Source organism: Perca fluviatilis, chromosome 2 (genome assembly GCF_010015445.1).
Source record: "Perca fluviatilis chromosome 2, GENO_Pfluv_1.0, whole genome shotgun sequence".
Lineage (NCBI taxonomy): Eukaryota > Metazoa > Chordata > Actinopteri > Perciformes > Percidae > Perca > Perca fluviatilis.
The window spans coordinates 31882782-31908973 of NC_053113.1; the positions used below are offsets into that span (position 1 = coordinate 31882782).

At 43.5% G+C, this 26192-nt stretch overlaps 1 protein-coding gene across 1 annotated transcript in view; it reads right to left on the reverse strand.

Annotated features, from left to right (window-relative positions):
- arhgap35a (Rho GTPase activating protein 35a) overlaps positions 1 to 26192 on the reverse strand; it is a 66842-nt gene that overhangs the window by 19865 nt on the left and 20785 nt on the right. The window contains exon 2 of the mRNA XM_039790634.1: positions 3001 to 6850. Coding sequence (XP_039646568.1) covers positions 3001 to 6735 — 3735 coding nt within the window. The 5' untranslated portion in view covers positions 6736 to 6850. The remainder of the gene's footprint in view (positions 1 to 3000; positions 6851 to 26192) is intronic.

Below are 26192 nucleotides of genomic sequence, written 5' to 3' on the forward strand. Positions count from 1 at the left end.
ATAAACCACTGCCAGCTTGGTTTTTAGCTCCAAGTAGCAACTCATAATTTATTTGTGTCCTATCACACTGACTGTGTTGTATATCTGTGCCCTATCTCAGTTTAGCAGACTGTCTCTATACACCAGCCCCCCCCCCCTCTCTCTTCCATCCACTTTTCTCTCTCACTGTCTTCTCCCCCTGCAGTTTTGCCTTCTGGCCACTCCTTTTAGTTGCTGACTGAGACAGGATATGTTGCCAGCGCTGAGAAGACACAACAGACCTCTACCACAAAAGACAAACAAAACACATCCTTAATAATAACATACAGACACCATGGTGAGCGTTTACATACACAGGCGCTGTAGGATGCCGAAACACAAAGCCACAGTACAAAAACAAATAAAAATACCAGTTCTATTATAACTCTTATTTCTCTCTGGCTCCATTTCATTTTCTTTCTGTGGTTGTGTTTTCTCATTTTCTTTGACTGTCTCCCTCCCTCCTATTTCTTCTTTGAGGACACTAGACTGGAACTAGGTGTATGAGGAATTTGTAGCATTCCTTTTGCTGGCTGAGGAGGTTTGAAAAAAGCTGCAGGAGAGAGAGAGCGAGAGAGAGGGAGGAAATGTTTCCGGCCTCTCGCTGAGGGAGGGTGAGTGGGAAAGAGACACAGTTGGTCATTGCCTGAGGTGAAGGGGGTTTTAAAAACCAGCTCAGAGTCTAGTTTCAATTATTTGTTCCTACACGTCATGACTCAGAGTGGTGGACAGTACCCTAAGGCTCTGACCAGGAAAGGGTTCACACTGCATAAACCCAAACCCTCCTCCTAAAACCAACTGACAATCTGACTCTTTGTTAACCCTGACAAGCCACTAACCGGAACAGCTGGTTCTATACCACCCCTTAGTACCTGCTACAACACGTCACACCATGTGACTACGACATGTCACACCCTGAAATGACCAAATAACATACTAGTTATCCTGAGGGTATTTCCGGCAGCAGGAGATTGAAAATGGACGCTTATTTTTGAGACAGCTGCTTAGAAAACAGGTGATGGAACTTGATCACTTTGTTAAAACCACAATTAAGCCATAATGGCCTTTAATGCGGATATCCAGATCCCAGATCTGCTGTAGGGCACAAATAAGAGGTACTAATTGGAGTAACGATGAGGACACTGATCTAAATTTTCTTGGGGATTTGTTTTGAAAGAAGGGTAAAAATGGGTCATGTGATACTTTATTGATCCCATTTGCCCCTCTCAAAGGACCGGGTCAGAGCACAGGGTCAGGTAAAAGTCAGAGCTACAGGAATGCGTATACTTGCTAACATGGGGCTTGAACTGGGCAGTCCAAGTGATTGGTAGTCTGGCCTTGCACACATTTGCAGAAGGACAAAGTGAGTTAGTGCATTAAGGAAAGGACCTGGTTTTTAGGAGCTCTGTGAGCCTCCACAAAAGGTACTTACTTGGACATCACAGCTGAGTGTGTGAAAACATTAATCATCCCCCTCCTGTTCCACCCTACTGACAGCCATGGTAATTATCACAGACGCACAAAATACACAGCTGTAACTTCTATTCAGCTGACACTTCTGTACAACGCCATGTGTGCAGATGAACAGCATACCAGGCTGATAAGCCTAACAAAGTAAGGTCAAAACTATCGTCACAACACGTGTCGAGAGACAAGCACAGAAACAAACAGGAGAGGGGTCGACAGATGCCGAGGATGGAGAGATATAAGGAGAACGTAATGGGGGGGAGAGAGAAAGAGTGTGACAGGAATGTGAGAAGCTGAAAGTTTGAAGAGAAGACATTCACAGTGAATATGAGAAAAAATGAAAGGAAGGTTGCAAAGAAAGCCAAGCTGACAGGGAATACTTCTTAGTCTTAGGAACAAACTGACCAGCCTTGGCGCATACTTCACTGCAGTACCACAACAGTGAACAGTAAACAACACTGTCTTAACTAGATGACGCAGATGTCAATCACTAGATCACTAATGGCAAATGCATTGCACCCTTTGACAACTAAGTTGTAAACAATATGTAGTCATACTACTGGCGAGGCCGAAAGCAAGATGACTGCACAATCTGGTTTTGTGTGTTATAATTAAGCAGTGAAAGACTCCTGTGCTGAGATTCTCTCACATTGTTTTGCATGTTGGTACTATTGTTTCCTGAATAGCAGGGGTATTTAAAGCTAATTTGCAGAAATATACCATTAGTTTTCTTTTCATGTACAGCTACAGCGAGAATTGCTTTGATGTTAATGCTTTCAAAATAGTGCTGAAATAAATGTCAAACATCATTTTGACAGCTATATAATGGGAAAGCTGATGCAACCAAGCAGACATACACATGATCACAAACACATAAAATAGCACAGTGTAAACTGTGGCTCTGTCCCTATTCATTAAGAGTTACTGCCTTCTGGTATAGAAGTTTAGCGACTGGAGGTTCTCTCTTTTTCCTCTGATTATCTGGCTAGTTTAGAGAGCTCTCACAGACAGGTCAGGGTAAAATATACCAGACATGCTTTCAGAGGAACTCCTACAGTATGGCATGTTTTCAGCCGAGCTGCAGAGAGTAGAGAGATTAAACTGAATTTGTTGAATATCAGCCAACTAATTGTACTGAGGATTATGGACATTATATCCATTCTGTCCATAAACAAATACATGTGTGTATATATAATGCAGACAAAGTGGTATAAGTGCACAACATTCTGAGTCAGTCATTAGTTACAATTTACAGTAAGTGTTTTGCTCAAAAAATAAATCTCCACTATTTAAACAATTGACACTTTTCTTGCCAAAATACTTTCAAGGGCATGGTACTTTCTTAGTTAGGAGGTTATTTTAAGCTTTAGTTGAGAAAACATTATTTTTTTAAAATATTTCAGGATTCAAAATGACAAATGACGAAATTTAAGAATTAATACTTTTTTAGTAACAGAGTTGCGACTTATACATCACTGATATCCAACTAAAACAGATGGATGCATAAACACTCACCTTTGCAGTTCTGCGCAGGCTCTTGAGAATATTTCTCCTTTTGGGGTCCTCAATCTCCTCGATGGAGTTGTCCTTTTGGGCTCCTACCTCATCCTGGCTAGCCTTGGGTGGACCCCCCATCTCATCATCACTGCCTATAGAGAAACTCGTCCTAAAACTGCTGAACTTGCCAAGTCGTTTGGATCTGTCTCTGTAAAGCTTAGGCTTTACCCCAATGGCAGACAACTTTCTCCTGCGCTCCAGTGAGCTGCTATCAGCCTCACTGTCGGACCCATTCCCTCCAGCACTTCCATTGGAGTGACCTTTGTTGGCGTTGCGAATGGTGATGATCTTGCCCTGTGTGCTGTCATGAGGAACAGAGTAAATATTCTCCTCTTCTGTAGGTCGAGGTTTGCTCACAGCATCCATGGGCTCTGCGTAGTCTGAGGGGTCATAGCCACCATCGCTACCTGGAGCCCAGGTGACAGCTTGGGGCAAAGAGCGGCGGTTGGTGCCACCCTGCTGGTCCATGTAGGGGCCGAGGTTAACCTTACGTACAGGCTTCGGCTTCACTTGTGGTGGAACCTTGTTGTTCAGCTTGCTCTCAAAGGTGCTGAGATCAGAAATGACAGAGAAGGTATCACTTGAATCCAGATCTGGCAGCTTGAAGCTTCCCAGGTGGGAACTCAGACTACCATCATCCCTCAGGGTAGGGTAAGGCGGTGATGGGTCGATATCGTCCTCTGAGTCCATAAGAATGTTAACTGGACTAGGAGAACCACAGCGAGGGCTGATGCTCTCATTGGTACATGCCTCAGCCACATTATCATACATGTGTGTGGCCTCAACAATAGTGCGCTTCTCTACCGCCTCTTTGAGGAAGGATTGGAAAAGGTCTATCTTATGAAGCCCCCCTACTACCCCACCATGTCCACATATCACTGTGTTAAACCTGGCCTCTATTTCATGGGCAAGTTCCTCTCCCTGGCTGACCTGCTCCTTAGCTGACTCTGAGTCTGACAGCTCCATCTGACTCTCCCCTACTGCTAGCAACTGGACTGGGATGATGTCTTGGACCTCACACAGGAAAGCACATAACGTCTCCATAGAAGCCTTGCGGCGAGCAGAGTAAACTGCAATGTAGCCGTGGACCAGCTTGGTCTTGCGGAGTGAGAATGAGGAATGAAAGGAGAGCAGTGACAGCTCAATATTCTGCCTCTGACCTCCTATACTGAGATCCAGCAAAACGGAGGTGCCACTGCTGAGACTGGCAGCAGGACGACAATGTTGGGGCAAAAGGAATGGAGCAAGGAGCTGGTCTATGTCGTACGTGTCTCCACACATCAGGCACATGACTATCCTCAGGTCTGCCTCTAGCATTGGCTGGGACTGAGAGTCTCTAAAGGCAGAGGGTGGAGGGGGTAATGGAGGGGAGCTGCTTCCTATGCTTCTCCGTGATTCTAAGAGGCCCTTCAGCATCTGGTTGATCTGCCTCTCATTGACATTGCGACCGTAGCCCATGCCTGGTGAGGCAGGGTCTAGGTAGGCACACTGCAGCTTTCCAGCTACATGCTGCCCTTGTTGGATAAGAGTCTGAGCTGTCTCCCCCCCAATATCTCCAATTGACCCCACCCCTCGCTTGGTGACCAGAAGGAGGGACAGTGGGAGTTGGGCTAAGCTGTTTTCCCTTTCCCTTCTGCCTATAGTTGACTCCCTAAGCTTTTCTAAACTCTCGACAACATAAGAGAGGGATTCCTTTGAGTTGTACAAGCACAGGCAACCATGTGGTGTAAAGGTTGGTGTGTGGAATGAATTGACTGGCAGACGTACATTGCCCTCTATGGGACGAAGGGCTAACTCATACATCTTGCCATCCAACACGTACCGGTCGTCACTGGTGCACAAGGCCCTTATCTCATTTGCCATCTCTCTGGCTAGCCCATCTTTTCCTAGGATGACAAGATTAATCCGTTCAGCCCTCCCCAAATCTAGTCTTGAACTATCTGATGATGGGTAGCGGGTAGGGAATCTGGAGGCCAGAATCTGCTCTATCTTACTGTCAACACAGTGGGGGCTGTTGGGACAGGTGTCCTTTGTGGGGTGGTAGACAAAGTGGATATGTTTCAATACCAGAGCATCCCTTTCTGCCTGCAGCTTCTGCAGGGCTTTAAACCTTTGCTCCTCACCCAACACCTCCTGAATCGCTCCCATTTTCTCTTTACTTGGCTTTGCATCCACTTCCAGCTCATAAAAGAGTTCAGAGTATTCAAGAAGCAGTTCCTGAAAGTCCTCTTTGGCTCTGTCAATGATTTCCTTCTGGTGTTTGTTGTAGATATCCAGATATTCAGCCTCATCCAGCCACTGGTAGAAGTCTTCATTCATGATGAAGCTTCTAGCCTCCTCCCAGGGTTTCCCGGGTGTGATGAAAGGAGAGACACTTAGCTTGTCCTTGAACTCCCATCTCATCTCAGCCCGTTTGCGCTCATTCCTTAGGTGCTCCAGGTGGGTCTCATAGATAGCTTCAGCTGCGGGGGTCTCCAGGAGGTCCTGGGGGATTCGGTCATCCTCCATGTTATCAATGTGTGGTGTGGTCTCCCAAGGGGTGTCATCTAGCACTACAAACCATTGGGAAAAATCTCTCTTTGTCTCCAGGACTTTCTGAACTCCAGACCAGCTCAGGTGGTCTATCTCATCCAACTGTGGTAACACTACAGCCAGTGCCTGTGGTAGTGTACTTAGATAGGCCTTCCTACGTTTCTCTATATGGTCTTGTTTAAGTCTATGCACATGCTGCTGGAAGAGCTTCTTGGCCTTAGCTGTCCCTTCAAGGAAGACATAGTCCTTGTACTCAGGGGCAGACTGCATGCGGCGACTGACAATGGGCCATGTCTCATTGTGGTTCTTCACAATTCGGTTGACCAGCCACTCATAGCGGTCTTTGGCTAAGGCAATCTGTTGACTCTGCTGTTTCAGTGCCTCAAAGTAAGGGATGATTTTGGGCTTTCCCCTACTCTTGTCTATTAGCTGAACCAGTGTAAGAAAGGCTAAGTCAACATTGACATTAGAGCGTGCTGATGTTTCTACCACCTGTAGGTTCTTCTTGGCTAGGGCAAAGGTGTGTGAGTCTTTAATATAACGCTCAACTCCTTCATCACATTTGGTGAGAACCAGTACCACAGGTTTCTTCGTTTTGGCAAGCTGGTTGTACAGATTGGTAACAAACTTCATCTGGTCCTCAAAGCTACGGTTCATACCCCTGCTAACATCCACACAGAGTAAGAAGCCATCCACCATAATCTTGCCTTCGGGCATCTGTTTCTGCTCAAAGTCCTGCTCCAGTCCCAGCTGATCTGTGCAAAAGTACATTAGCTTCTCAGCCGAAGCCAGCTTGGCAGAAGCTGCCCTCTTGATGTAAGGCTGGAGCGCTGTGCTTCGGTGTGGCTGGAACGTCTGATCATCAATGAACTCTGTCTGCTCCACCACATTCATACGGCATTCTGGCCCCTCCTCCATCGTCCGCCCAGCCTCTCCCCAGAACAGGAAGTGGTCATTGTTCACAACACGGCCTCCAAAGTCACTGGTGCTGAGAACGGAGGTATGGTCTAGGTGGAAGTCATCTGCACTTGGCCGGACAAAGCGGTTACACAGGCAAGACTTGCCCACACCACATTGGCCTTTCTCCTTCTCTGTGCCGGACAGGCCAACCACGACCAGGTTGTAGGTGGGTGCCCGGACATCTTGCTTTTTGGCCATCATTATCGCTGGCAGAGGTTCATCCTGCCATGCTGGCCGCTAGCTCTAGGGAGAGGAAAAGGCTGCCAGGGAAGGAGGGTTTCCATGCAAGAGGAGTTCACTGAGCTGGGGTTTGGTCCTGCATGATAGAGAGAGAGAGAGAGGGAGGGAGGGAGAGAGAGACAATGGGGAGATATGATTAATCTAGAGAAATACAGAAAAATAAAACATTTCCATGACAAGCTTCATTATTAGGGAGCTATTGTGGCTCTCATCTTAAGGTCTACTGCGTGCCTATGTGCTGTTAAGAATGTTTAATCTGTGATCCAATACTGCACTGAATGTTTCCTGAAAAGATTGAGGTCAGTGGCAAGGCTGCTGGAATGCTGCACATTACTTAACCCAGCTGTAGCTGCGTACAAGGTAACTTTTTACCCATTTAACTCATTTAATTAACAGCGGTGCCTTCCACATTTCATTCCTATGTTCGTTTATACTCGGTATGTGTTTTGGCTTAATACCCGACATCTAACAGTATGGTTGCCCGTCTCACTGCCAACAGCAGTAGAATAAAGTTATGTGGGGTTTTCACTATCGCAGAAAACAGACACATGAATATGCACACAAACGCATGCACTAAAACACACACACACCACCACACACACTTGTGAAAACAGGCACACTAAGCTCCCTGCACCCCAAATGAAAGACACACACAAGAAGATGAAAGCAGATAAGTGTTCCAGAGCTAAAGTTACTAATTGGCCAACTAGGGAAAGCCATCTGCATTTTAAAAGGCTGCACTGCCTGTTGGCTGACTCGTCTTCATCAAAAACATGTTTTCCTACGTTATTAACTATACCACACTCAGCAAACAGATCAGAGTTGGCTGATTTACCATCACTAATGTCTACCTAGTATATGCAACAAATTGGTGCCATGCTATCAAGAAATAACAGAAAAATACATAGACGCTAAGTTGACTGGCCAATGTATTCCATCAGTAGATCTAAAAAATAATGAGAGAGAGAGAGAGAGAGAGAGAGAGAGAGAGAGAGAGAGAGAGAGAGAGAGAGAGAGAGAGAGAGAGAGAGATGCTCTTCATGGAATGTCCCTCTTTGACAGCACAATTTGTAAGGAACAAAAATCTTCCAAGACAGCCAGCGCACAGACTTGCTGTACAAGACCACCCCCTCCATGTCATAACTAAGGCGTTAATGTAGTAAAACAGACATTAAAACCACTATTAATCATGAATAGCTCATTTGACAGAGAGCACAAAAGCAGACAAAGCCTTCATTGCTGAATTGAGTTTGTCAGACAACAGAGAACTGTGGATGCGCGAAGATGAACTTCAAAGCCCAACGCTGCTACACCAGAGGGGGAGACAATGAAAAGGAAATGGTAGGAGGAGTTAGAAACTCACTACAGTGGAACACACTGTAGATAAAAAGCAACCTCATACCTGCAACGTGTCAACTACTGCATATACTGTACATTTCTGAGTTTTACTTGAAAGCGGAGTGCCACTAATCAAAGTTCAAAGCTACGGTTATGGAAAAGCCTTGAAACACTGAGTTTCACAAAAGCAAATCCAATCAGGCTGTGAATTAACATTACAGAGACAGGTCCTCCCCAGTGCTGCACCAGGTATATAACCAGGTGCCAGCAGAAAAAGGAATCCATATCAAAAAGAATGTCTTGTGTTTTGATATTTGTAGAAGAAACATGCATGAAAAATGTATCAAGGCACCCTTAGAGATAGAACCAGTCTCTTTATTAATAAGGTGTGGTGTGTGTTGTGCTAAGCCAGACTTGCTTGTCGATACATTTCGATTAGGTATATGACCTGGGAATTATGGTTAATTCAGTCTTTTCTCTCCAGAAAAATGTGTGTTTTCTTGTCTGTATTTGTGTGTGCGCACAAGCTTATAATGATTTCTATTGTGTGTGCACTCACAAGTCTGTGATCACTGAACACATCCAGTTGGAAAACAGTGCACTAAATACAGCCTTGACTAGATGAGAAGAACTACAGGTGTGCCATCTATAGAGCTGGAGTCAGCAGGTTAAAAGCGCACCGGTGTCCTGACCTAGTCATGTTCACATTACAGAGCAGACAGCCTCAACTACAATCAGCCACAAAACAACATGACCTGCTGCCCCTGGGTACGGTCCACTGGCTAAACAGGACATGCATCTACATGATCCCTTTTTTGTGCTACGCATTGACCAGGTTTACAGGCATTCAAATGTGATGTGAAATCCATATAATAAGTCTTTGACGTGTAGAAGAGCCTCAATTTATTAACAGTTCTCAGTAATTTCTATCATTTTACTTTAGTGCTATAACAATTATATTATGCAGATTGCAGTATTCAAAATTATATACATTTTCTTTTGGCGATCAACCAAAAAGGATTTCAGATAATAGCTCTGCTATTGCAAAGGTTGCTGTGAATTGCATCTCTGCATTGACTGAACTGTTGTGACATGCTCGAAGTCGCTGCCTGCTGAGCTGACAGAGGGTGTTACATACAGATAAGTATGGAGGCCCTGGTGCAGACCCACATTAGCACAAATGACCTATATGAGCTACACATAAAAGTACACACAAACACACACACACACACACACACACACACACACACACACACACACACACACACACAACACACACACACACACACACACACACACACACACACACACCTTTCTTATCCTATATAACACCCTGGTGATGAGCGTGTTATGTGAGAAATAGGTCATGTTTGTGACCAGTTGTGAGAGTGTCTGGATTAAATTAAGTCAAGCACTCCTAAAGTCCCTATGGACCTGGAGGCTAGCCAGGCTCAACACTCACAGATGCTTTGCTAACATCTGCTTCAGTGACCCCACCTATCTTTGAATGTTCGTATGTGTGTGCAGTGTATGTGAATCTACAAGTTCATACACATTTTGTGACCGTTAACTAACAAATTCACTGCGGTAGAATGCAGGTTAGGTGTGTGAGACAAAGAGCCGAGGCATTTTTGTAACAACCACAAAAGGATTGGCAAACAAAAGAGAAACAATGCAGTTTTCTTTTCTTTTTTTTCCCCTGGTGTGTCCAATTGACATGTCAGTGCGAGGAGCAAACAGACAGCTCAGAATTCAGTTTTAACTGATGTGAGAATGTAAATTTAAAACACACTAGCAGCGGATAATGGAAGAAAATAAAATGCCTCTTGAGACTGACTGCCGTGCCCAACCCAAACTGACAGAAACATAGAATATATATGTAATATATAATATATATTACAACTGCACAATTCAGCTTCTTTCAACAGCCTGTCTACTGCCAGTCATTTAGGAAATTCATTTCCCGTTTCCGCAGACCTATAAAGACACCACTGCCTGAGCTAAACTAGTCTTAGTGCAGCAGTCCAGTTGTAGAGCACTCAGGCAGCCAGTCTCCCAGTTCACCCTGAGGCTTGGTGTCTGGTGCGCATGTCGGGCCACATACCACTGTCTCGAGGCTCAGGGCTGTTTAGGGCTAAGGCAGAGATAGGTTAGGGCCTGCATTGCATCTGCCTCTGACCCTGAAACATGAAGGTAAGCAAAAAAGGAGAGGGAGAGAGAGTAGGAGGAGTGGAAAAGATGCAGGAAGGAGTGGAAGGCGTTGGGGGGAGGAGACAGAGGGTAGGAAGTTAGTGCACATGGAGAGGATGGGGGTTTAGAGAAGAATGGGTATGAGGGGAAGGGGAGAGAGGTCAGTGGCCTGGGTCATGTGAGCTGCACATTGGAATCCCCTCAGGGAAGAGGGGCAGGGCATGATGAGGCCTGGATGAGTTAAGGGTCAGAGTCTGACCCGTTGTGTCGCCCCCCCGCCTAATCACAAGCAGGACATACCCAAATACCACATGTCAATTTCCATGTTCCTTTTCTCCTTCCTTTCTCAAACAAGCATTTACCAATATATCTATAACCGTCAACACACTAAAGACAGCAAATCTCGCCTTGACTGAACCAGTCCTTTCTAGGTCACTGACTGTCTCAAGGACAAGAGAAGCCAAGGAAGATAGGCTGCATCTGTAGGGTATTGGAGTGCAGCCTGAAGCTAATGCTAGGGTGGTAGGGCGTGAAGTTCATCATAACACGTGCTACAAAGGGCAGCAGGGAAGAGGCTGTGTTCACTGTCCATAAAGGGAGACCATGTAGCCTTCACGGGGTGGCTGCATTCCTTTCATTACAGAGCAAAGAAGAAGAGTCAGCCAGGGAGAAATTATTAATCAGACCTGTTTTGATGTATCAAACAATCGCTTTGACATGTTAGCCTACATGGAGAGTGTGCATGGACGGAATGAGATAACCATACGTGTAAAAAAAAAGAAATAAAAAAAAAAAAGAAAAAAGAAAAGTAGTTGTGAGGGAACCTATAAATGTTGTGTGGAAGTGCAAACACTGCAGGGATTCATTTATCTAATTTAATACAAAATGAGGGGCTGATATGAGTCCAATTTAATTTATGTTGGGGTGCTTAGAGATATCCAGTGATGAAGTTATTTCCTCACACACAATGATGAAACTATCAGATATTCTTACTATATGCCGTGCGGTCCTTACTGAAAACTGCTAAACGGGGATAAACACGGAAGCGTGGGAGTTGATGGAAACAAAGGTCATGAAATAGTCATGAAGCAGCGTGATGGTGATGATGACACAGAGAAGGGAAAGACTCTCTCTCCCTGATTCTCAAAGACACAAAGCTGGCTGGCCCTACCTTTGCTCCTGTCCAAAATCTCTATTTCACTCCTTCTGCATGATGTAAGTATGCAACCAGTTGTACTTCCGCCCTACTCTCCCTCGCTATTTTTCTGTCTCTCGTGCACTCACCCATAAACATTATCCTCATCATATAGATTTCCCATCTCCATCTGTCAAGATTTTTTTTCCAACTCTTCCCTGTCTCCAACACTCTTTCTCCCCCCCCTTTATCCCACTCTCTGGAGGCTTGTTGTCCATTAGTACAAAACTAGAGTTGTGGGCAGGGGATTGGCCTTTGGGATTTTGGGGGACAAGAGGCTGAGGCCAAGGCTGTGCTCCCTCAGGAGATAAGGATATAAACACAACGATGAATGTACAGAAAAAACTGTGATGATAAATAGGATATGAATGCTGATTAGGGTTGGGTACCGAAACACCAGTGCCTAAACAACCGGTATCGGTATAGATTTCGGTGCCTCATTTCAGTGCCAATTAAATGCCTTTTGCGCTGCTCTCTGATGCTCTGAAACAGACAGAGGCAACAGGAGCATCGCTACAGGTGACACTAGTTAACACTTCACTTGACAGCAGGTAACGTTAGCCTACCGTTAGCTAGCAGCTGGATTAAACACGGTTAATATGCTGACAGGTAAACGGTGTAAAGGGTGTCTGTATTTCACTGTAGAGGACTCCAAAAGCGTGATGTTAAGCAGTCTGCAGCTGCTGTTGTAGGAAAAATAACAAAGACGGTGCGTTCACTTGAAACTAGTTAGCCTCGTGGTGCATTCAAAGTTATTGTAAAATACCCTATTCCCTTATTTTTTAAAGTATCGGATCAGGAACCGTTTAGGCACCGGCAACATTGTATAAGTATTCTTTTCGCACCGGTATCGGAAAAAAACCCAAATGATACCCAACCCTAATGATGATGAAGACGGTCCAAAATGTAATGCAAATATATAGCGCATAACCACTGATGCACGAATAGGCATACACAATTACTCCAACAAAAAAAAAATAAGGTAAATATCTGCCTACACCCACCACATTTAACACACTTAACTTGAAGTGCTCTGTGGTGCAGTCAGTTTATCCACCCAAACAAAAGTAATTTGTCCCATCCACAAACGCGGCACATCCATCTATCACTCACCAAACAGGAAATACAAATATCCTCACAGTTTCCATCGACTGCATGTGTGCACGCACTAACAGAAAACATAAATATCGCAATCGCACCATTGCTAATGCATTTCACGTGGCCACCAACACCAACCAAAACACAAGAACAAATCCAACAGTAATGAATAACTCCTATAAGAAGAAAATACTAAGACTAACCACAAAAGCTCAGCAGAGTGTCATGCGTTATGTTATACAAAATGCATTATCTGCACACAAACAGAAATATTAGCGCAGCACCCAAACAGCCATCACATATCCAGGTCCTGATCCAGGAGAGGTGATCAGTTGTGACTGGGATTATGGACACGCTGGATTAGCTACGGCTATTTGCATCTTTCCATTTGCAGGATCACAAGTGGCACGGCCTGTGCATTAGCATGATCCGATGGCATGGTGATATAACCACATAAAAAAAAGTCCAAGATAACAAACCCCGCTGCGGCTGCTCTATCACACTGACACACATATGTGCATTAAAGTGCTCATATTGTGCTTTTTGGCTTTTCCCCCCCTTTCCTTTATTGTGTTATACATCTTTTTTGTGCACATTATAGGGTTACAAAGTGAAAAATCCCCAAATCCACCCCAAAGGGACTTACCATCTTCCAGAGAAAACACTGTTCACAGTGAATACAATTATGAACCAGAAAATTAGCATAATATGAGCACTTTAAGTAAATTATTAGCTATTCCATATCTTCTAATACTGCTCAAAATTAGATACAGCTTATCTTCTATATCCCACACATGTCAGCTATGACCTATGTTATGTATTATAGTTTTTAGTAACCTAAAGTGCAACTGCCATGTAGCCAGGCTATAAGCTCATTTCCATTTCCTCCCTCTGCCTGGCACTGCAGAGACAGAGGGCCAGTTGCTGACGGACCTGCTGTGGAGAGAGGTGGACAGACAGACAGACAGACAGAGGGAGGAAGGATGCAGGATAAGAGCAGAAAAAAGGATAAGAGGGCCAAAGAAAAAACACTCACAACAAACAACGATTGAGAATGCAGCATATCGGGAATAAGGAAGAGGTCAGAGAAGACCATATTCACAGCCTAATCTGAAATTCAAGACTAAAACTGAAGAGTTCAAGGAGCGGAGACAGAGGAAAGAGCAAGGTTTAAGTCCGATAAAGAAAAGGATATTGGAAGAATGGACAGCCTATTTGGAAAGCGGAAGGAAAGAGCGGTAAGGGCAGAGGAGAAGTGTGTCACTGTGGTTCAACCTCTTCAACTGCACCAGAAGGCCTCCCTGATAGTACAGCTAAATATAATGTGCTGGAAACATGGAAAATGACAGATATAAATTTGAACTACCACTACCACCACCACATAAAATCGCTCATACAAAAACACAAACATGTGAAACATTGCACTCACAGTGCCATACCTTCTTCAATGATAAGGTCATTTCTCTCCAAGCTGACAGCAAGCGAGAAAGTGAGAGGCCACAGTGTTTTTGCGGACCCAACTTTGCTTCTATGACCTTTACGCAAGTTTGCTGTGAAAGTTATATTTGATAATAATAATAATTTATACTTTATTAATCCCGCAAGGGAGATTACAATGTTTTCACTCTTTTGTTATTATTATACACAGGCCTGAATTACATACACATGCTCAGTAACTATACATGCACTAATGGAGAGATTCATTCAGACTGAGGGGGCTGCCCATAGAAAGGCGCCCCAAGCAGTTGGGGGTTCGGTCCCTTGCTCAAGAGCACCTTGGCAGTGCCCAGGAGGTCAAGGTTATTTCACTCCCCAAGCTTTATTAGCTTTATTTTAAAATGACCTTGTTCAAGTTTACATAAGGTAATAATGAATATCTCTATGATGCAGACGTCGATTAGATGTTTTGTTTATCGATAGAAAATTAACTGGTCTGCTGTTTAATTCATTCATCGAGCAAAAGTGCTAAACATCTCTGCCTCTCCAACGTGGGCTTTGCTGCTTGTCCTCGGTTTTATATATATTGTAAATGTATATTGTAAACTGTTGGTCAGAAAAAAACAAGCAATTTAAAGAGGTCATCTTGGGCAACTTTTTTGATAATCCCTTTGTATAACAGATCGAATAATCCATAATAAAAATGAGAGATGCACCGATAGACCGGCCGGTGACCAGAATTCACCAGAACCGGTGACGGTTTTCACGTGCTCGGCCACGACCGGTGACCGGCAAGTCAGTCTGACGTATGCCGATTTCATGCCGGTCAATGCTACAATTAACTGACAACATAAGTTATACGAGTTACAGTTCCCAAGGACGCACGCGTACACAGAACAGTCTCTTTTTCCTTTCTCTCAACTTTTCCACCGTGTGTCGCGCGTACCCGCTTGCGGTGTGAAGCACGTGTCCGTCTCGCACATGTAGGGAACCTCGTGAATTAACCTGCAACATGTCACCTGTTTGGAAATTCTTCAGCATGTGTGCAGAAGATAACAAGTTTTCAATATGCAACACCTGCAAGGAAAAAGTAGGGTGTGGAGGGACGACACCAAAAACCAAAATCACATTTTCTTTAGTTGGATATTGGATGTGAAAAGAAGGAAATGGTTCTTCCATAACATTGCACTTTAGATGTGTGTGAATTCCCCACACCAGGAGTAATTTATATAGTTCTATTTTATAGTGATCCATTATCTATTCAAAAAATTTTCTATATTCTGTGCAAAATGTTCTATTAAAGAAAAGATAGAAAATATTTGTGTGTGCTGTAAAGTGGTTAGAAAAAATTAAATCGGCTGAAATCGGTATCGGCTGGCCTAACTCAAAGAAAATCGGAATCGGCCTAGAAAGTTGTAATCTCTGCATCTCTAATAAAAATGTAGCGTAGCTGTCTGGCATTTGGGTGACCAAACACTGAAAGTTGTGCACGTGCATGCACTTTGGTACATGGAAACATTTGCTCCAGAAATTCCCTGTTCAACAGGCTACACAACATAAACAACAACAACAACAACAAGTGTTGCTTAACATGCACGGTCAGAAAGACAGACAAGCCTGTGTTTTCCTTAGGCACAAAAGCTCATCTGTGGGACTATGCTCTCCCTCCCACTTAATTCCCTCTGCCAGGCATGAACTGCCTCCTTATTTCTTTCAATGCCCCCTGGCCCTTGTCTAATTCTCCCTATATTTCCTGATTTCCTCCGTCTTTGCATGTCTCTGCTGTGCTCCGTCTCTCTCTCTCTCTCTCTCAGCTCTGTCTTCTCCTGCAGCGGTACCTAACCTCGCAGCCCAGCCCCTGTCAGACGAGCAGACTGTCTGCTGGCGATATTAGCATGCATCTGATCCCTGCTCCCCTGCTAGAAGGCTTGTCAGCATCAGCACAACTGTATACACACATTCAGACATCCAATACAGCTGCTCTGTCCTTCCACCCAAACTCGATGCAACAGCACAAACAAACCGCTACAACGCAGACAGATATAGACCGTACGCAAATATGTCCAATACACCCAACAGTAGAGGAGGAGGGGGGGATGCTTGCATACTTTACACACACACACACACACACACACACACACACACACACACACACACACACACACACACACACACACAGAGTTAAATGCGACAGCAATTTGCTCTCTTCTTAGAGGAGGGGAGATTTGGCGGAGGGGCTTCAAACCCAGCTGCTAATCTTCCACCTGAATGAGCCTCCAATTCTGACTGCTAGGGTAATTGGTTTGACAGCAATGGCGTGAGTTTGTCTCCTTTCAGAACTGGGGTTGCCCTTCATCTTTCAATAACGAGGGATGGTTATTATTTGATAAATATTTTCATACCTATGCAGGTTTTTCCAAACAAAACAAAACTTTTACATTTAGTCTCTGTTAATGTGTTCATGTCTTGGTGCATTAGTGTAAACTGAAAATTGCTTCCAGCACATCCTCTCTGTTAACATATAAAATCAGATTTCCTCTATAAAAAGAGCCTGTAAACCAGAAAAGGAGTTGTGCTTTCATACTGCTGAAGGGATAGTACAACCGAAAAGTTGCTGAACAGAAACTTTCCTATCTTTATTTCCTGACTGACTACCTTAGATAAATCGGCACTCTGACCTCTGGGTGGAGAGGCTTCATGTAGAAAGAGAATGTCTTGATAAAACACAATTCCGCATCTCTTAAATTTCCAATAACTCGATTCAGTGACTCGCACTTATTCAAAACCACAATTCCACACCCAGGCAGAGAAAGCCATCTACATAAAACACTAATTTGTAAGCGACAGATCCACTGCTGGCATTACCTTCAATTTAATTGTCATTATTAACCCATTTTCAGTGGAGCGCTCATCCTTTGCTAGAGTTGGTGTCTAATAGAGATGGGCTGGGTGTGTTTTCCAGATGGTGACCAAGACGGGAAAGCTGTGCACGCTCGCAGAGTGATGCTGCTGCCACCAGAGTTGACATTTTATCACTTCAGCTACTGCTGATAGGATTGTTATGGCCATACTAAGCTCATGGCAGTCTTGATTGAAACAAGTACTTGATTGCAACCACGCAGCTTCCACCGTTTTGTCTTACTAGGGTAGAAAGTTTCCATCGTGCAGTTTATGGGCTGAGTTCACCTGTGTTTCTGCATCCCCTGCATCCTGCTTTACTGTATACGGGTAGTGGAAGGATAGGGGAGAATGGCTAGTGCAAAATGGCTACTGCTGGGATATGACTTCAAAAACCAGTTGCCTAAATATACACTACCACATTTCATTTGCAATAATTTAGATGTGGTGGTACCCCAGTAGCTAGAATAATTCTCTATTTGGCCTTTTATTTTTTTTAAGATTATTTTTTGGGGGCTTTTCCCTTTATTTTAAAGTGGATAGACATGAAAGGGGGAGAAATGGGGGATGACACGCAGCAAAGGGCAGCAGGTCAGATTCGAACCCTGCGCACTCAGCCAACATAGGGCAAACACTCTTACTGGGTGAGCTATAGGCCACCCCTCTATTTGGCCTTTTAACTCTGAAAACAACTCCCCAAAATAAAAAAAATATATGATCAAGCACAATTAGTCATAACTGTAACCTTGGCTCATGATCATAAATCAATTAGAGAGCCATTAATAAACCGCACCATCTGCTGAAACTCCTATGCCGAGATTCAGAAATACAGCGGATTCAGAAAGACTTACATTCGAATATTTATAACTCTGAAAGTTAAAGCAACACAACAATTTGCCTTCTGAGCAGCACTCAGGCTATAAGGATAATGTTGCTTAAGTCTTTCCATCTGGGCTTGTAACCCCAAGGCTTTGTATATAATCAGGTGTTATGATCCCAACAGGGAGATCTACCAGAGATCACCCAAACTGTTACTAGGTGACAGATGGCCATCACACACACAGAAACACCCAGACCCAACCTACACCATATGCTCCAGCGTAGACAGGGCACCATCTCATACACACACACACACACACACACACACACACACACACACACACACACACACACACACACACACACACACACACACACACACACACACACACACACACACACACACACCTAACTCGCCTGCTCTCTGCTTAAAAAGCAAAAGTTTAAATAAACTAATTATTTTTTGTCTCTTCTAAGTCAAGAAAAAAGTTCAGGCGCTGCTGAATCTTGAGACCAATTAAATCTGAAAATGACAGGAATGAAGGGGACAAGGATGGGCCGAGAGGCAAATGGAAGATAAATATGAACCAATTTCTACAGAATGCTGGAGAGTGTAAGCTCAGAAACAGCGCTGGCTGTGAAAATGCCTTATTCTAGCAGCTACGGTAAACTACTGCGAGGCTGAATGCTGTGGTCTGTTCTTGACATGTTCTCATGTGTATAGCCTAGGTGCTAATGGGCTGGCCTGAGCAGGAGTATCCTTTTAGCGTCATTGCACCGTGCAAGTAGCACAAGAAGACAATCTAGTCAATAGGTGCCACTTTCACTCGCATCTCCAGTCAATCCCCTCAATCCTTCCCTGCCCTGTGGAAGGCTAATAAAGCAGCCAGCAGTAATAAAAAGGTACGCCTGGACACTGCAACGCCAACTGCTTTTGACAGGCTCTCCGATACTTAAAAGGCACAGATTCAGACAATAGTTGGAGACCGAAAATCTCAATACTTGCTTTGTTTGTGTAATTCTTTTTTCTTCAAATTGAATGCTATTTGTACCCACAAACTGATCGATCGAGCTAGCGATGGCAGCGAGAAATGGCTCGTTATATTAAAATGGATTTGAAAAATACAAGTGTTTTTTGAAGGCTTGTATTATTTTGTAGAGTAAAAATGGTCTTTTCCATTTTGAGTGGTGCAAAGAGAAATAGATTATTTTCCATCAGTAAATGCAACCTTTCAAGAACTTGGGTGGCCCGACACTAGGAAAGACAGATGAAATGAGCCAACCAAAAGAACAAAAAGTTGTTGGATGTGGATTGCGAGGAGAGTGTCTGAAAAATATTGAGAGAAAGAGAAGAGTTTTCAGCAAAGTGAGGTAAGAAGGGAAGAAAGAGAGAGTCTGGGGGAGGAGAGGAGGAGGTTAACACAAGCAGCTTCTGGTAAGTGCTTAGCACTTGCGGTTTGCTAATGGTACACAGACAAGGCTACTTTAAGGTTGCTCATCTGCAATTCTTGCTGCTGCCGCCCGACAAGCCTCAACATGAAAGAAATAAGCCGCTGTTAAGGAGAGACAACCACTTTCTCTACCTCTTTGTCCTCCACTTCCCCCACATCGCTGCCATTCAGTTTTTATGCTCCTGTCATTTTCCCCTTAACATTGCGCTCTCATCTCTTTTTGCTCTGTTATCGTGTCATCCGTCATCACACCTCGCCATCTAAAAGTACAGTGGCATCACACTGCATGCCCTAGGAACAGGACAACCTTACAAAAGGGAGACGATTGCCCCACACACACACACACACACACACACACACACACACACAGTGAGCCAGCTCAAAGAAAAGGTACACAGCACGCTAAAAGAAAAGGATGACACGGGGGAAAAAGAATGAACAGCCCCAGAAAGAAGTGGAGGACTGCTGCCAAAGATGGGTTAGTCACTGCAGAGAGAAAAAAAGCTAATGATACAATTGAAAACACCTCAACCTGCCACAGTGTAAATTAAAGATAATGACTTTTTACTGGTTGCCACAGTAACCAACTGTTGGCACAAAGGCAGATGGCTGCAGAGGCTCCCCCCCCACCCACAAAGTTTCTCCCCTCCCTTCCCCTTCTTCCTATGTAGCTTTCATTTTTTTCCAAGAGCTTTCTGCCCTCCCGCAAGCTCCACCAAAGTGCAATTCATGCAGGGGCAATAGAAAGCTAAACAAATAAACCATTCCCATGCTTTAATAACCCCCAACTAAAAAAGCTTCTTCTATGTCTCTTCTGTAGCGTGAAATGAACCGGATTCAGGTGCACAGATGAAGGAAATGAGAATGAAAAAGTGGCCCGACACTAGGAAAGTGTCGAGAAGGCATAAATACAGTATATCTCCCATGGTCTAATGTAGCTTGTAAGTTCGAACAGAGTATGAATATGTAAACACGTCACCTTTAACACTATTAAAGCAGCGCACATGTGGGAGTGTCGCCCCTGAGCTCCTTCTGCAGGCTGAGTGGAGGAAGCTGACAGGCTCTGGGGCAGCTTGTCCAGTGGTTACAGGGGTTGTGCTTGGTCATCCATTTTAAATCAGTCTCCAGACAGACAGTGAAGCGCCATTACAGCTCAAAACTTTGCTGCTCTGTACTGATCTGCCTGCCGCTGCAGCAGTATTAGGGCCCAAGGCCGAGCTCTGCCTCCCGAGGCTCACTTAGTGATGTCCACTGCCCTGTTGGTCCTATCTACTGTACATCACAGTCAGAGGAATGCTGCCTTGCAGGGTAAGAGTCAAGCTTTTCCACGGTAAGATAAATACTTTGCAGGGTGCAGTGTATTTTGTAATTGCGTCCTTGTGCACGTACAACCATAAAGCTACTTTGTTAATCTTCGTCTTGCTTTCTTCTTTTACATGCGTGGTTATTCTGTGGTAACTGGAGTACTTTGAATACACTCGTTCTCTCATAAAATTATGCTTGTACTTTTGGAGTTATGGGAAATAGAACTGACAGGACAATTGATATACAACAATAAAAACAATTGCTTTTTTTCACAGTTTTGCGCTATAGTAAGCCAAAAGATCAGTTTTAATATCAGACTGGAAATCAGGGGAAACAACTTGTGTACATTTCGGTTTGTGTACAGATTAAAATAAAGCAACATGTTAATCGCTAACTTTATAGGCACCAGTAAGCATTTTTGGGAACTAATCACCCCCTGGCTCCAGCTCCATAATTATCACACCGATATTAGAGCGATATCGATCTTTTCATCGAAGTCTCAGCAAGAAAGCAAATAAGGGTATTTCCCAAAAAGTCAAACTATTCATTGAATATTGCATATATCTCATATGTGCAACATATATCAATGATTCTGAACAATATAGTTATGCCACAGTAATTCTATATAGGCCTAAGATAAAACTAGCTGAACAGTTAAATGCTTTATGTTCAGTCAGTCCAGCCTTAAGTGGACAGTTACTTCTTCCTGCGCTAGAGAGGGCAGCTGGAGGCCACCAGCCACCAGAGGCTGCAGACTAGAGAAGTCTGAAGCTACACTCTGCAATGCTGTACAAATTGTTAAAATATGATCAATGTAATGGCTGACCATAAGCACAGATGCAGCCATATAGAAAAAGAAAATCAATCCTGACCTCTGTTGACCTCCTCCTCCTTTCTAAAAGTTACATATGTACAATATTATTTATTCATCTTGAAACTAGTTTCTATGCCGTGCAGAGTCTGAGCCGGTTCCCTCTGCAGGCCTGGAGAAAGAAAATGTCTCAGGAAAAGGCAGCGGGGTGAGAATTCTCACTGCTGAAACAGGAAAGAGCCAGGTTGGATTTTAAAGCAGTTCTCTTGGCTCTAATCCAAGTGTTAACCCCCTACCTCCCACTCCATGAGAACACACACACACACACACACACACACACACACACACACACACACACACACACACACACACACACACACACACACACACACACACACACACACACACACACACACACACACACACACACACACACACACACACACACACACACACACACACCAATAAGCGTTGATGCCAAATCTCCTTTCCGCTATTCCCTTCCTCTCCGCAGCCATCCCATCTCTTCACTCTGATTGGCACGGTTGCTCCTCACTACCTCATATCCCAGGGTTCTCGTATGAGCCCACTGGCCAATCAGGTTCGCTGATATGTTTCCAAATTCTCACTGACATCAGAGGCCAGAGGAAGGCAAAACAAGAATCCCTGCCTCTACTACCCTTTCTCTAAAAAACATAGATACAAGCATTAAACTAAACTTACATATTCTGGTAACATGAAAAACATCAAATATGTGGTGTATAAACATAAGTGATTTACATTAAATATGATGACAGCTATGTTATACTGTGAATCATTCATTTACTGTTTATACAAAAGAAATAGATGAATCATGGGAAAAAATTGAATTGATATCTGCTGAACAACTACAAATAATATCTGCTCTAAACTATTAAGTATCTATATATTGCTCATAAATGCTAAATATGGGGGTTAAAGTAAAGTGGTGCCAATTTGGTCTTTTTCAACAAAAAATATGGACAAAAAACCTGTTTAAAGGTCAGCGCTGTTGCCTGCGACAGGAGAAACACGTATTTTATGTCTTATTTAATATCTCCAGATCAATACAGTGTAGAAAGTTACTTTTTGTTTGTTTAGAAGCATAGAAATGCGCCATTTTAACAAGGTCCTCTGACAATTGTAGCCCATCCAGAAGCTTTTTTAATCCATCATGGAATAACAGTGTCTTTGTAACATAAATAAATCCTAATGAATCCAAAAATCAACTTGCGTATGTTCCGTTTGCTTTGCGAGCTTTGGACCGATCGTCTCGCTGTAGCTTTAGCTTGTTAGCAGAATGCTAGCCCTTTCTAAAGAGGTCTTCTGTGTCTTCGTAACCCTTCCAGAGGCTTAGAAATCGGGCTGGGAAGACGGGGACTTTTCACAATAATTCCAGAGCGATAAATCCACGATTGAACGGCTATTTACTGTGTTTTGTCATCTTTTTGTAAAAAAGATGGCACCCGGGTGCCATCTTTGAAAGGGCACTTTGACTGACAGCTGGCTCAACTTGATTGTGCTTAACAGGGTTAAGGTTATACAAGCATTATTACACAACGAGACCAGGTGAACCAAATATGGGGAAAAACGGCTTAGACCTCAGAGGGTTAAAGAGCTGTTATGGCCCTGTGAGGACTATCATGACTTGCAAAAATAAAAATATGTTTTGGTCTCTAAAACTTCCCTTTCACAGCACAGGACCAATCTTACTGCAGCCCCTGCGCTTAAGAGTGTTTCAGATGCAACACCAGTCTCTTTAAGTGCTGACGTCATCATAGATAATGTGATCCTCCCAAAGACACACGAATGCGCACACCCAGCTAGGCGTACCATCTTTAAGCCGTTCTAATCCTAGATCTCAGACAATGGAAAGGGCCACTCACACAGTCCTACACACCCCACCTGTCCCTCTGAAGATGCAGGTCTGTCTGTTGATGAGCGCAGGCTAAGGTCATTACTGTGATTGTCGTGTGAAAGTAAAGAGGGATTATTTCGCCAGCGTCCACTCTAAACACATCAGGGGACTTAAGGTTCTTCCTTTTGTCTTTATCTCTCTGCATCGCTCACAATCTCTCCGGCTCACTTTGCTTCTTATTCTGTCTCTGCTGTCTCCATGGGGATTTGAGCAGAAGGGTGGAGGAGGGGGTTGGAGTGCGAGCCAGTCAACAAGTTTTTTGTTTTTTTTATATCAAGAGATAAAAGGAAGTGTGTGTGTGAGTGGCGTGTGCAAAGCCTCGACAGGCACAGTGACCAAATGACCTCGAATGGGCTCATTCATGAAGCTAACCTACATAGTAGGGGGGCACAACCAAACATCCTAACGTGATAAAATCTACTGGGAGGAGGAGATAGGGAAACGAAAGACTGGATAGAAAGGAATAAACGAATTAAGCCAGATAAAGCCTTGTTCCTATTGCACTCTGGAGACTTGCTGCCATGGCGGTATAAAAGGGTTGAGAGGAAGAGAAAGCTTTAAAAAAAAAAAAAAAAAAATAGGCCCTTGGAAGTGAAAGAAAGGGAAAGTGGCAAGCTGAGTCACCCACTGAAACCTGCTATTACGGCTATTCACAACTTTATTACAGAGAAAAGATTCATTTAGAAAAGTCGCAGCCAGACAACATTTCTCCAACTTTTCTAGTTATAAACAACATTGATTTAAATATCAGCTAATAGAATACAATAACCTTTAAAATCCTTCAGTGGCAGTAGCAGCAGACTGCTCCTGGCTCCAATCCCACAATCCACTCTGATGTTTAGGTTTTCAAGTGAGGCTCTTGCCTCAGTAGAAACAACATATGATAGAAGCTAAATCAAAGTCTTGGCACAATCAGGGGAGTATGGTAATGAATGAGCAGAATTAAATAAGAAGAATTTAAAGATAAATGACACGCGAGGAACGCCGAGGCCAATTTAAATACAATCTGACATTGTCCAGACTTGTAAATACTGCCCTGTTTAAATAAATCTACTATTCTTTCTGCGCTGCCTATTAAACCCTATCCCTTCATCTCCCCATTAACTGGCCTGTCAGGCTGTCTGTTTGCTGGGCTGGTCTACACAATGACATGTTTACCTCCAGTCCGATTCCCATTTAGATCCCTGAATAAGCACACGGAGGTGAGCGTGCGTGCATGCGTGCTTGCGTGCGTGCGTGCGTGCCCAACAATAACATAAAGCCTTGCTGTAAATTTGTTATCACCTGTGTTGCTAAATCAGTTAGTTTTGTGTTACTCTTCTCTCTCACCTCCTTCTCGCAGCATCATCCTTGGAAACATGACAGGTATCCTGTACTGTAATAATGTGTCACATACGGTAGATATGGAGCATTTACACACGCTTCATTCAAACGAAATTGTGTAAGACATGCAAATTATGTATCAAGCTATCATCCGCCTGCTACACAAGGACACCAGCATGTTCAAATCCAAGGACATTAACAGGATGTTGAAGAACCCGGAGCATGGAGAGCACACTAAATCTTTGGATTTGGTATTGTAGGAATGCAGCGGTGCAGTGCCTTTTCAGTCGTGTTCGACAGGCTTTTAGTATCTTTGCCCCAGTGGTGGTTAAACCAAAAGTGAAAAAATTATATAATGATATACAATTAAGGCCTACCTGATTTCCAGAGACAGTTTAGTATGAAGGCTGTGGCACAGACGACTTTATATAGGCTACATCATGTGCCACATGACCAAAGAGCAAATAAGTCTGCATCATAGCAGTTAACCTGCCACACAGAGGATTTGCATCCTTGGTTTCACAAAACAAAGTTTTCAAGGTCTGCTCGACAGAAAGTGCCTGCTTTGGAAAAAGTGGCTGGCAAACTCTGGGGAAAAAAAAAACAACCTCTATAGGGCATCTGTCTAAATCGATAAGGAGTTTCAATAAATTGGACTTCAGCTCTAGACAGCATCATTCAAAACATTCCCAGCATCACCCTGAGATAATCAGCATGGATGCATCCCTATTGGCTCTTCTAGAAACCAGAGCACATTACCAGGACACAGTTTCCTTTGGAGCTGTCCACATATGGGTAATCTTCCATATAAAATGTTGTCAGTGGTGTTACAGACAACTGTATTTATTTCCTCAGATGCAGAATGTAACAGCTCTGACCACATCACTTTACTGCTGAGACAGAGGAAACATAAACCAAGATGGTGCAATCCCAGATTTGAACTGTGGCCAATAAAGCAAAGATTTTGGGATCAGTCAAACCCAACCAACAACCAAAGCATATCATCCCACGTTTTGTTTAGTGTTTGTTGGTTAGCCAAGGTAATTGTGTCCAATTGTTCTTTCATTTAGTTTTTTAGTTTTGGGAATGCATAATGTTATTACAAAAACATGATACGTTTATTTTAAGCTCATACATTCCATATTGCATAGTTAAGAATTAAAATTCACATTTAGCCTTTAAAAAATATTTCTGGAGCACATTTTGAGAGAAAACCATACGTATGATGTTAAAGTAAATATGTGTAAAATTGGGTATAATACATGCTCTATGGAAGTTATCAAGTAGTCACACCTGTCACCATACTTAAGCGTTTGGTCAAAATAGGGCCACAATACTCCCTCAAGGCTCAACATTTTTTTTATTGCATCCCAGACCGACCTGCTTCCATGCCCACTGAACACAAATCACAACCTGATTTATCTGCATAAAGCACAGAGGACGGCATAAATTCTCTACAGCTTTTCGCATACAAGTGTGTAATGTGGTGTGTGAAGTGTGCATACTCTGCGTGTCTTCTGAAAGAAATCCCAGTGGGACCAAATATCCATGTATAGAACAGAAGGAAAAAAAATAGACCTCCACACTCAGTATGGGTTTTCTGGTATTACACTCTAT